The sequence below is a fragment of the Mesoplodon bidens genome (assembly GCF_964165515.1).
Source record: "Mesoplodon bidens genome assembly, chromosome: 1".
In the NCBI taxonomy this organism is placed as follows: Eukaryota; Metazoa; Chordata; class Mammalia; order Artiodactyla; family Ziphiidae; genus Mesoplodon; species Mesoplodon bidens.
The window spans coordinates 53417541-53431161 of record NC_138176.1 but is presented as its reverse complement, the minus strand read 5'-3'; the positions used below and the strand labels follow the sequence as shown (position 1 = coordinate 53431161).

At 34.1% G+C, this 13621-nt stretch overlaps 1 protein-coding gene across 7 annotated transcripts in view; it reads left to right on the top strand.

Annotated features, from left to right (window-relative positions):
* The window catches only part of CCSER2 (coiled-coil serine rich protein 2), a 147977-nt gene that overhangs the window by 114899 nt on the left and 19457 nt on the right, over positions 1-13621 (top strand). For 6 of the 7 annotated variants that reach the window (XM_081236814.1, XM_081236815.1, XM_081236816.1 and 3 more), the window contains 2 exons: positions 303-389; positions 7589-7678. In XM_081236814.1, the coding sequence (XP_081092940.1) occupies positions 303-389; positions 7589-7678 (177 nt within the window). The remainder of the gene's footprint in view (positions 1-302; positions 390-7588; positions 7679-13621) is intronic. The other variant, XM_081236817.1, reaches the window with a different exon arrangement.

The window sequence follows — 13621 nt, the reverse complement described above, 5'->3', positions numbered from 1 at the left end:
CAACTACTTAGATACCTAAAAGGTACTTAGTTCTTAGCACCTGATTAATACTCAATGAATGTTAGCTGTTGCTGCTATTATTGTTCATTGTTTACGTGTCAGGCTCCTTAGACTATGAATTCTTAGAAGACCAAAATGGTTTTTTTTTTTAAATGGATTAATAGCTGGCATATTTAAGAAGAATTTTCCCCTTAAATAAACAACCAATTCATTACTCAGTCTTCATCATTGATTTAATGCTTCTCATTAGTGTTTTTAAATACAATTAAATACTTCATGTTAAATTTTCTAAAATATTTCAGAATGAAGATTTATTAAATGAAATAAAACAACTTAAAGATGAAATAAAGAAAAAAGATGAAAAAATCCAACTATTAGAACATCAGCTTGTAAGTATTATAGTGTAGTATGTAAAGTGCAGGCCTTTCAAACTGGGCAATATGTATATTTTTAATAAAACTAGCCAGAATTGAAACTGGATTTTATTTTTAGCTTTTGAGATTGCACTATTGTATTATTTTTAAGTTACCTGCACTCTTAAAGTATGTGGTTTAACTTTCAATCTAACTAATAAGTTTTCAAGGTGAAAAACTCAATCCATTTTCAGTTGCCTCTGTTTTGAGTATTTGAACTTCACCAATTTACATTCATGTTGTTGAGGAATGAAACTGGGTGTTTAGTCTTAGGAATCTGAATGGCTGTCTGTTAGAATGGCTGTTCTAAAAAAAATGTTTCTTGCCCATGGATGATACTGAGTGATCTCTCAGAGATATGTCTGAATCTTTATAATTTTATAATTGTTATGATATCAAATGTTAGTTCCATATGAAAACTGTATGTGCTGTTTCTTGAACTTAATTATAATTTGGTTTGTAATAATAAAAGTCCAGGATAACAAGAATATAATGCCATAACAATCACAAGAGGCCAAAGAAAATCTTTGTTGGAAGTCAAAACTTGTTTTGACATAGCAAAGCAATGCAGCAATATGAAGGAGTAATCTCACTCAGAATATAAAGGATATAATATATTGAGCTCTGAGCCATTGGGGTCAGATCAGAGATCCACCTTATGAATAAATAGTAAGAACAGATGGATCAGATGTTATGATTAAGGGTATCAGAAAACTTATGAATCTGAAAAAAGAATAACCGAATATTGCACATTGAGGGCCTACCAAGTATAAGATTAAAAAGGAAAAGAGTAAGACCAGTGTTTGTATTTAAAAACTAAAGACAAAACCCAACCCAACCAATTTTTAGGGGGAAGAAAAGGTACTTTTAGGAAATTAAGCTTCAAATTTTGCAAAAATCTATTACAGAGCACAAAAGTTGTATCTAGTGCACTTTAGAAAAAACGGTTATGACCCTCACATTTTATAGCTAAATGCATTTTTATTTATATACAAAGATACATTCTCAGACCTTTAGCATATTGAAAAATATGCCACCCAGTTATCTTTGTAAAATTATTTAATAATGCATCCCAAATGCTTGAGAGAGAAATGTAAAAATAACTCAAGAAGTAAAGATTAAAATGAATGAGTGGTGAAATAAAAACCATCTTTAGAGAGATTAGGTGGGATAAACTTCCCAACTACTAACGGGAGAAAACTTAATGCTCATTATTTAATCTTATGTACTTATATATCATTTAATGTTAAAAAGTTTAATTAAAACATGTTTAGAAATAAAAAATTTTTAATTAAAAATTTAAATTGCTATTAATTTTTGTAAATATTTAGATGAAATAAAATAGGTTTGAGAAAAGAGATAAGGGATATGCTGAAGAAGTCAGTAGTACTGGATTGTTTATCTACAAATGGGTATCTAAAATTATTCTTTTTATATACTTAGATAAATTAAAATGTTTGTGAAATGCTTTCAGATAACTAATAGTAGATTAGAATAATGTATCTTGCAAAAGATGAAAGTAAAAAGACATCTAAAGTAGAGAAATACCAAGGACGTCTAAAAACAGCAGAAGTAAAGTGACAGAAATTAGACCAAATGTAATAAATATAATAGTAAATGCAAACGGCCTTATCTCATGGAGAGAGCTTTGTTGAGGATTTAAAGCAAAATACATTAATTTCTTTGTATAAAGGAAATTTAGATAAAGTAAAACAGCACAATAATGCTGAATATAAAAGGTTGGGTGAGACAGAATAAAATTATTCTCATCTAAAAAACTGAAGTTGCAGTATTAAAATTAGAAGAAGAAATCTAAGACTGAAAAAATTATGAAAAGAGGTCACTTTAGATTGATATATGATTAATAAATAATGAAAGATATAGCTTTTTATGCTGAGAAGTTTTAATAGTGTTCTTTTTAACTTCAGTGTGCCTCTTTAAAAAATAAGAAATGTTCTCTTCCTAGCTGAAATATTATTACCTTTAACCAGTTAATAGTAATTTTTTAATATTTTCTAATATCCAGTCCATATTCAGATTTCCGCAGTTCTAAAAATACCCTGTACATTTGTACATTACATCTAGTTATTCCTTAAGTCTCTTTTACTTTAGAATTATTCTTTTTTTTTTATTGTACTGACTTACTGAAGAGACTGGGCCAGTTATCCTTAACAATATCTCACCTTACAAATAAGTTTTAGAAAGGTTTTAGAAATATCTAAGAGAATCCTAAAGAAAGGAAGAAAAGCAAAGAAAAGTGAAAACATTACTCTTTAGCGATATGTGCTTCGAATTTCTCTGTATTTAATACATTAAACTTAGAAATCGTATTTATCTTGGAAGATCCCATCACCTACCTTTAGTTTAGTTGTGGAACTGGAAAGTCACTTGTTCAAATCAAGAGAATTTAAAGAGATATAAACCACTGAAAGTAGAGATAGGTAAGAGCATTTTTCAGATTACCAAAATTAAAATTGCCTTTCTCTTTACAGTTTTTTTCTTTCCTTGTATCCCTAATTTGCTCTTCTTAAAAATAGCAAAATGACATCAGAGGAGCCATGGAATAGGAATTAGATAACTTTTCATCAGTATTAATTAGCTGAATCTCTTGTCTTCAGTATTAATTAGCTGAATGACACTGGCAGTTTCGATCAGTCTCTAGTGCTTTCTTTATCAAAAATGTGAAGTTTTTTCTAGATGATTTCAAAGTCTTTTTTCTTCAGTATTAATTAGCTGAATCTCTTGTCTTCAGTATTAATTAGCTGAAGGACATTGGCAGTTTCCATCAGTCTCTAGTGCTTTCTTTATCAAAAATGTAAAGTTTTTTCTAGATGATTTCAGTCTTTTTCCATTTCTAGCTTTCTATACTTTTTATCTTTTTTTCAAAAATAGGCACTCAGCTCTAACCTATGTTTACATGCAAACTTTAAGAAAAATATAGCGACAATATGATGTGTTAAATTCATATTTTGTGTGAAATATACAGGTATAAAATCAGATTGTAGTGCTCCAGAAATGAAATTGAAAGGTATAGAGACATGATTATTTGAACCTTATTCCAAAATGCTGAGAATGCCCATTTATTTTCATCTTAGTGTACTAGTTGAATGATAGTTAATTTAGATGCATTTGTTCATTGAGTCCTCAGAATAATCTTATGAAATTATTGTGTAGAATTTTCTTTGTGGAGACATTAGAAAGTGGAATTCAGCTTAAGTAGGTTAGCAATGTAATATATTTGAGAAGCCATGACCAGCCTGAAGCTGCATAGACCTGGGTTCAAATCCTGGCTCTGAAACTTAGTAGCCGTCTTCTCTTAGGGAAGTTAGTTAATTTCTCTTAAGCCTCTTCTATATGTGAGGATAATAAAAATAATACTGACCATATAGGGTTGTGATAGCTAAATGTACTACATACTCTCTAATGCTACAGTTGGCCCATGGGTGCATGATAAATAGTAACTCTTATTTGATGATTTGCCCCAAATCACCCAGCTAGTACATCAGTGCATATCTAATGATGTTTTAAGTTTTAAGTAAAAGTCTAACTAAAAGTGACTTGAAAATGAGAACATTTATAAACTTAAATAACAAGAAAGTATATTGGTCCCATCTGCTTCCATGGTTTTCTAATTGATCATTTGGGTAATAGCAAAGTTCTAGGGTAGGTTTTTTGGAATCCTCTTGGCTGCCCCTTCATGGTCACAGGATGTCTGCCATAGCTCTATGTGTCATATACTCAGTAGTCCCCAAAGATAGGAAAAGCACCTATTTTCTGTAGCACACCAATTTTAAAAATTAAGAGTACTTTCTTAGAAATAGCCCAGGCTTGCCTCATGTCTTATTGACTAGATTTGAGTTTGTTGTCCCTTAAGCACTGAGGAATGGGATGAATCAGATTGGTTCAGACTAATCAAAATCTATCACTGGGTTAAGAGAGGATACATACTTCCCTGAATATGGGACTGCATAGAAGGTGAGCATCTGAACAGAATCTGTCAGCAATAAAGAATGCAGATGGAGAGGGAGTGATTTGAATAGCTGTTTTCTATCTATTGAAATGTCACTAAAAACTAGGTTTTCCAAATTGTGGAAAATTCAAATATTTGCTGGTTATTGTTCTTCATATGTTAACACATAGGCTACAGACAGGATATTATTTCTGGAATTGCAGCAGTCAGGATAGAACAAGTAATGTGCTTGCATTAAGATAAATGTCTTACAAAAGACATTAATGTCTATCTTATGAAAGAAATTAAAGATGATACAAACAGATGGAGAGATATACCATGTTCTTGGATTGGAAGAATCGACGTTGTGAAAATGACTATACTACCCAAGCAATCTACAGATTCAATGCAATCCCTATCAAACTACCAATGGCATTTTTCACAGAACTAGAACAAAAAATTTCATAATTTGTATGGAAACACAAAAGACCCCGAATACCCAAAGCAATCTTGAGAAAGAGAAATGGGGCTGGAGGAACGAGGCTCCCAGACTTCAGATTATACTACAAAGCTACAGTAATCAAGACAGTATGGTACTGGCACAAAAACAGAAATATAGATCAGTGGAACAGGATAGAAAACCCAGAGATAAACCCACACAGATATGGTCACCTTATCTTTGATAAAGGAGGCAAGAGAATACAATGGAGAAAAGACAGCCTTTTCAATAAGTGGTGATGGGAAAACTGGACAGCTACATGTAAAAGAATGAAATTAGAACACTCCCTAACACCATACACAAAAATAAACTCAAAATGGATTAAAGACCTAAATGTAAGGCCAGGCACTATAAAACTCTTAGAGGAAGATATAGGCAGAACACTCTATGACATAAATCACAGCAGGATCCTTTTTGACCCACCTCCTAGAGAAATAGAAATAAAAGCAAAAATAAACAAATGGGACCTAATGAAACTTAAAAGCTTTTGCACAGCAAAGGAAATCATAAACAAGATGAAAAGACAACCCTCAGAATGGGAGAAAATATTTGCAAACGAAGCAACTGACAAAGGATTAATATCCAAAATATACAAGTAACTCATGCAGCCCAATATCAGAAAAACAAACAACCCAATCCAAAAATGGGCCGAAGACCTAAACAGACTTTTCTCCAAAGAAGATATACAGATTGCCAACAAACACATGAAAGGATGCTCAACATCACTGATCATTAGAGAAACGCAAATCAAAACTACAATGAGGTATCACCTCACACCAGTCAGAATGGCCATCATCAAAAAATCTACAGACAATAAATGCTGGAGGGGGTGTGGAGAAAAGGGAACCCTCTTGCACTGTTGGGGGGAATGTAAATTGAACAGCCACTATGGAGAACAGTATGGAGGTTCCTTAAAAAACTAAAAATGGAACTACCATATGACCCAGCAATCCCATTACTGGGCATATACTCTGAGAAAACCATAGTTCAAAAAGAATCATGTACCACAATATTCATTGCAGAACTATTTATAATAGCCAGGACATGGAAGCAACCTGAGTGTCCATCGGCAGAGGAATGGATAAGGAAGATGGCACATTATACAATGGAATATTACTCAGCCATAAAAAGAAATGAAATTGTGTTATTTGTAGTGAGGTGAATGGACCTAGAGTCTGTCATACAGAGTGAAGCAAGTCAGAAAGAGAAGAACAAATACCGTATGCTAACACGTATATATGGAATGTGAAAAGAAAAAAAAAGGTTCTGAAGAACCTAGAGGCACACAGGAATAAAGACGCAGACATAGAGAATGGACTTGAGGACACAGGGAGGGGGAAGGGTAAGCTGGGCCGAAGTGAGAGAGTGGCATTGACATACATACACTACCAAATGTAAAATAGATAGCTAGTGGAAAGCAGCCACATAGCACAGGGAGACCAGCTTGGTGCTTTGTGACCACCTAGAGGGGTGGGATAGGGCAGGTGGGAGGGAGTTGCAAGAGGGAGGGGATATGGGGATATATGTATATATATATCTGATTCACTTTGTTACGTAGCAGAAACTAACACAACAATGTAAAGCAATTATATCCAATAAAAATGTTTAAAAAAAAAGATAAATGTCTTATATTATCTGTTTTCTTCTTTACAAAGTCCTATTATATTGAGTTCCAGGAGATCTCAATTGACCTGCATATATATTGAATTTTGTTTCAATGACTGTCTCGTGTTTCAGAATGGGAAATATGTCTATACTAAGAATACAAAGAATGGGAAACAAGTCTGTATTACAGAGATTTTTGTTTTGATTAGACTTTATTTTGATTATGGAAATTGGGATGATCCGATTGCAATTAAGAAAAAATTTGAATATTGGTAAATATTTTAAAAGTAAAAACTTACCATTTTAGCTTGATGCAATAATCAAGAATTTGTTATGTAGGTTTTCCTACAAGAAAGCATATTTACCTCCAGTGGGGTTGTTTAATAAATAATATGGCTATATTCCAACTTCACACCAAGGAGAAATTATCATTATCAATCTTTTCCTTTTTTAAAAATTTAATATTTATTTGAGAGACCATAGTTTACACAATAGGCACATTATTTTGTGTTGTATAAATTACTGAATGAGTATGCTCTGAGTGAAGTCATGTGAAGAGAATTTATTTATGAACTGAGATGGTCGGATGGATCTTGTCCAAGGGCAGAGATCCTTTAAAATATTCCAGTCCAGTAAAGTCAACACATCATTAAAGGGGCTTTTAAATGTGTTTCACGGGTGAAGAGACAACCTTAATTGTGGACTGGTGGTATTTAATAGCCGAGTCCCATCAAAAATGGACTTTAAAAAACTGTGCTGCAGTGATTGTAGTACCATAATAGTTTAGGGAAGTATTTAAAGTTTTGCTATTATATTCTTTATATACTGTATATTGCTGTATATGTTCTACATCTATAAACACATATTTATATACATAAAATCATAAGTAGTGTGTTGTATGGGCAGTATAAGAGATTGCCAAGGGTAATTTTGACTACTCAAAATTTTGCCTTGCTGGGTGAATCTAAAATCCAGTCTGTGAAAAAGATGGGAGACTACTGAATAGATTTTGATGTTTGCCTTTTTATTTTAACCCCCTAAGAGAGACCCTAATTACTTTGTTTGTATGTATATGTGTATATATAGAATTATACCAATGTAAAAATTTGTGTTTTTGTTCAGGCAACTCAGTGTAACTGCCATCAAAAATCTAAAGAGGAAAAACGCACATATGCTGATAAATATACCCAAACACCCTGGAGAAAAATTCCTGTAAGTAACACATACTCTTATCCTCTTTTCTTGTCATTTACTATTTTGATGTTTTGTTCTACTCTTTTTACTCTAATAATTTTGAATCTGCCATGGCTGTCAGTTTTTTTTTAAGGTAAGTGGATTTTTCTTGTTCTTAGGTGTTTTTGTGCTTTCTAAAGCTTCTCCTCTGTGTCTTATATGAATGAATGTGCATTTAATAGCTTTTCCATTCTGTACACTGTAGGTCATTTTATTTGAGTGTCCAGTCTCTCTCTTATTGCATGTATTTATGAGAGTAGTAGTTCCCCATGCCCTACAAGAAAAAGAAGTCAAAGATGCAGCCTCCCCTCTTTAGCAGCATATGACTCTGAAAATATATTATGTCGCCTGTTCTTTTTATTAGTTGAGACTTTTCAAATATATTCTGTTATTATAATTACTCAAATATGGAGGCTATTAGGAAGTATAAATGCATTAAGATACAGACAGTAAAGGTTATGTTTTGGGCATAGTTAGGGTAGGGAATGGCTTCTTCTAAACAGTAGAAAATAACCATGCATTCTGTGCTTCTTCATTGTTTTTCAAAAATACTACATCTCAAAACATGTTTAGTGTTAAAAATACACTTTCTGAACTCAGCTCAGGATATGCCTGAGCCAGAGAGTCATCATGGCTATCAGTCATCATAATCCTATTGTATGGTGCCAAGTAATAGGTATTTCATGGTAAGAGAATGCCTGATAAGCCAACCTTGCTCTTCTTTTGCCTTATTTTAAGCAGTGGAATCCTTGTTAACACAAATGAACAGGGAATTATAATGGTTAGTGTAATCAACAATCTGCTTTTTTTTTTTTTTTTTTTTTTTTTTGCGTTACGCGGGCCTCTCACTGTTGTGGCCTCTCCCGTTGCGGAGCACAGGCTCCGGACGCGCAGGCTCAGCGGCCATGGCTCAGGGGCCCAGCCGCTCCGCAGCATGTGGGATCTTCCCGGACCAGGGCATGAACCCGTGTCCCCTGCATCGGCAGGCGGACTCCCAACCACTGCGCCACCAGGGAGGCCCTAATCTGCTTTTTTTAAACTTAGCTATAGGCCTTTAAAGTTTATAAGATACTTATTTCTTTTCATCTAATAAATAGTTATTTTTTTGTATGCTCTATATAAAGTACAAAGCTAATAATTAATTTGTTCAACAAAAGTTTGGTGAGCCCCTCCCATCTCAGTTATTAGCCTCTTGAAGTAGAAGTGGGGAATTGGGAAAGAAAATATACAGACAAATAAGGATTCTTCCATTAACAAGTGCTTATTAAAGGAACTGATGATGTGATATAGTTAAAGTGTAGAAAGTGCTGTAAGGTTTAAAGGATTGGGAAAGTCTAGGTGGAAAAATCAAGCTTGGTGAAAAGGGTGAAGGGAGTGGTTGAATCATAGAAAGCAAAAGATGTCAGTGGACAGAGATGAGTTCCAGAATTGAGAATGAGAGACTATTCTGCATCAGCACTCTTCCATAGAGTTTCCCTGAGGTCCAGTGCAGTAGCTACTAGCTACATGTGACTGTTGAATACTTGAAAATGTGGCTAGTGTGACTACAGAAGATAACTGTAAATAATATTTAATTGTAATTAAATGTAAATAGCCACATATGGCTAGTGGATACCACATTGGACAAAGCATCTCTAGAGTTAATGATGAAGTAGACTTAGATGGATTATAGGAAAGCCACCTGGAACAATAAGGGGAAGTCAGTGAAGGCAATTTTTGGAAGAAATGAAAGAAAATAAAAAAGATAGAGTTCATATTTAGGTAGTGGAAAAAAAGAGAGAAAGAAGGTAAAAATGAGTTGTAGGAGAAGATGGTACCTTCAGAAGAAGAATGTATAAGTCAAGTTCCGACCAAATGTTCTCATGTGAGGGACAGAATGCCCAGATAAAATGGTGAAGTGGATAAAATGGAAAGAAGAATAAAAACATGGAAGGTGCCTAATCATTCATACAAGAATACTTGAAGAGACTAGGCATATGCAGGAAAATGGTGATTATGTGAGAAATAAGGATTCACTTTAAACATATAAACTTATAAAACTTTATTTTAAACATAGTATGACATTGTTGATCCATGTACAAGCATGTTCTTATAAATAATATTATCTTGGACTAAATTATAAGTTTTTAAAATGTATTTCCCATATCGTTTTTAAAGCATTTAACATCAGTATTTGAAGATTTGAATAGTTATTTTGCACTTTAAGTAAATTCTAAATTTTCACGATAGGTACTTTTATAGAACATTTGTTTGAACATCTTAATTTAACTAGAGAAGACAAAATACCAGAATACATTTCTAGACTCACACCATCAAAGTTTATTATTTATGCCCTTGAATCTCAAAGAAGGGATTGCAAGATGGACCCAAAGGATTCACATAATGATCCAACCTGGATTACTCTGAAAATTGAGTGTAGGAATAAACACTGTTACATTGGTATCAATGGGAAAGTTGCCGATCAGTTAAAACTCAGATTGTGCACAATTTGACCTGATACTAGTTTCCTCTCATATTTTAAGAACTAACTCTTATTATATATAGCAAAGGAGTTAAGAAAGATGCTTTTATATAAAATCTAAATGCTCTGTTGGAATTAGTTTCTAGTACTGAATCACAGATTAATCCACTTTATAGCATATTTAATAGATATGAATAAAATTTATATAAATTCAAGAATTGGAATATTATCAGCATTATTTGCAATCCTTTGTGCTTAGAATTAGGTTCACATGGCTCAGATTTATTGGATCATACATATATTTCAAAATGTCATAGTCAACTATGTTCCTATTGTAACTATTTATAAAATAGAAAATATTGAATCAGAAAAATATATCACAAACATATCACACACACAAAAATCAATTGTTTATAATTCCCGAAGGAGAAGGAATTTACCTAGTCCTACCAGTCATGATATATGTGCTAGCAAAGAACTCTGCTCCTGTTTTTTCCCTTGCCTGGGAGATAAGATGAAATGTTAAGTGTAAGGAACAATATAACCCAAAGATTTGTCTCAAGTACTCTTTCCTAAGTCCTCTTTTTTTTAGACCACATGCCTTTCTGATTTGGAAATGGGCAGTATTATTGGTTAATTTTTATGTAAGATTAATGTCCTGATTTTAAACTTAGATGTGCCATTTTCTCCCAGTTAGAGAGTCGTTACATTACTATTTATATATGTTTCCAAAGGGAATTAAGGGATTTATTTCTTTGCTAAGCTCTTTATTTATATTCACTATTACTTATATTTAAAATATGCCACTAGGGGTATTTTAAGTGAAATATCTATATCCTTTGGTGTATAAACTTGTAATATTTAGTGGTCATGCAATAATGTTTAATCAATATTAGACATTGAACATTGAATATGACTTATGTTTCAGTGAGCTAAATGCTGATAGGAACCATCTTTGTACTGAGACATTCCATTTTAGCATGCATGTGAGTATGACAACACACCAGGAATTCTATTATGTGTGTCTTTTACACTGTAGTTTATGAACAATAGCACCTGAAACCAATAACTGAAAAATGGAATTGTTTTTCAAGGCTAGGGACAAATGAAATATAGATATTAGAGCAGCTGAGTGATTTATCTGGTCGTAAATTTAAGGGTATGTAAATTTGTATCCTCTAATACCAAATGCCAGAACTGAAGTAGGCATTTTTGGAACTTTGTTTAAAATATCCACTGAAAGGGACTTCCCTGGTGGCGCAGTGGTGAAGAATCCACCTGCCAATGCAGGGGACATGGGTTTGAGCCCTGGTCCAGGAAGATCCCACATGCCGCGGAGCAACTAAGCCGGTGTGCCACAACTACTGAGCCTGCACTCTAGAGCCCATGAGCCACAACTGCTGAGCCTGCGTGCCACAACTACTGAAGCCCGCGCGCCTAGAGCCCGGGCCCCACAACAAGAGAAGCCACCGCAATGAGAAGCCTGCGCACCGCAATGAAGAGTAGCCCCTGCTCGCCGCAACTAGAGAAAGCCCTCATGCAGCAACAAAGACCCAACGCAGCCAAAAATAAATAAATAAATAATAAATAAATTTTTAAAAAATAATAAATAAAATATCCACTGAAAGAAACAAAGTTTGTGTGCACGGTAGTTAGAAAACAAAGGACAGCACCAAAGTTTTCCACTGCTGGTATCCATTTCATGTGTGTAATGTAGGATTTAACTTACTGACTTAACACAATGAGGGTGTAGGCAGGACATAGAGAGATTTTACTCTTAGAATTTAATGTTAGATAGCAATCAGTGAGAAATGGATGATCCTGTTAGGTTTCCAAGAAGCAGCATGATCAAATTAGTCTTTTAGAAGAAATTAATCAGCTTCCATAAGAGGTAATAAAAGTTGCTCCTCTTTTAGTTTATGCTAGCAGAGTGCTAACTTATTAGGCCTTTATTTGTTGGAGCATTCTAACTTCTCTTGTTCTTAGGTAATTACAGAAACATTTTTACAGATGTTTTAGAAAATTACTATTTTTTAAATGTCAGATGTAACTAAATTTTTTTCCTAGAGAATGTCTCTTTAGTATTATGCTCAGAGGGTTCTTTCAAAAAGTTACATTCCTGATATAGCAGAAAAATAATACCATTTCTCTTACCTAGTCCTAAAATTTCTAAGCAAATATAGCTATCCTGATCATTCAGAGCAGTGAAGTGTCAATGTACCTTCAGCCAAAGCCCACCAGGAATATATCTGTAAAACAAGTTGGGTGGATTACTTGTTGCAGCCAGGGAGAACACACATTGTGAAAAATGATATCAAGATTGTATCAGGAAGAACCTTTTATAGGATCTGAGCTTTTCTTGGATGATTTGAGGGAGGGTCTAAGGAATCATGGGTTTGCTCAGATTGGATACTATCAGAAGGTAGAAAAGTCTAGAGTACTTTCTGGATGGCACAGTGTGACCTTGCCTTTATCTGTACTTAGGCAAAATTATGAAGTGACCTTATTTTGTTTCATCTTACCATGGTCTCAGAGTAACCATGGTGTTCTGTGAGATTGTTTATGAGATCACTGGGCACTAGGGGCTGCTTGTTATCTTTCTCAGAAGGAATACCTGGGCATGAATTAAATAAAAATTTACCAACCAGATGAAATTTCTTTTACTATTGTAACTCTGTAACATTTGGATTGTTACCTCTCTGTTTTTTGAAATCATTTACTATACTTTGCCATGTTTTAGTGTAGTTATTGGTGGTGGTAGTAGTAATGATTACATAAGAATTATTATGAGGAAAGAGAAGTTTGGAGAGTTACAGTTGGGTCACATTATGGAGAGACTTAGATGTTAGACTGAGAACTTTCAACTTAATTCTGTAGCCAGAAGTTTCTAGCAGGGGCCAGACTTAACTATATTTTGTTACAGGGAGAGTCATGTGAGAGGAGAAACTGTGATTGTCTTGAGGCAGGGGCTGTGTCTCATTCCTTCTTCTGTGCTTAGTGGCTTACCACAGGGCCCAGTAGGATTGAATCAATTCCAGTGAGAACATAGTGAAGGCAGGGAAAACTACTTAGAAGATTATTATAATAGCCCAGGAGATGAGGCTAACCTATGATTTTTGATCTCTCATGGAGATGCAGAGAAAATCACTGAGGCAGAATCTGTTGTCTTGAAAAGTGATTAGATGAAAAGGTGTGATGAATGGGAAGAAGATGGATGTAAGTTCTCAAATGTGGATGACTGGGAAGATGACATGTCAGTTAAGAAAATAGGAGAACCAAGAGAAGGGATTTTATTAGGTAAGAAAACTGCTAAAGGTTTTAGATATATACTTTAATCACTTGAGTTTGAGATTCTGGCAGGACAGAAGGGTAGAGGAGTTTGAATATGTAGGATTGGAACTTGAAAGGTGCCAGAGAAGTTAGATACAGATGTAGATTCAAAGTGGGGTGGTGGGAGGTGG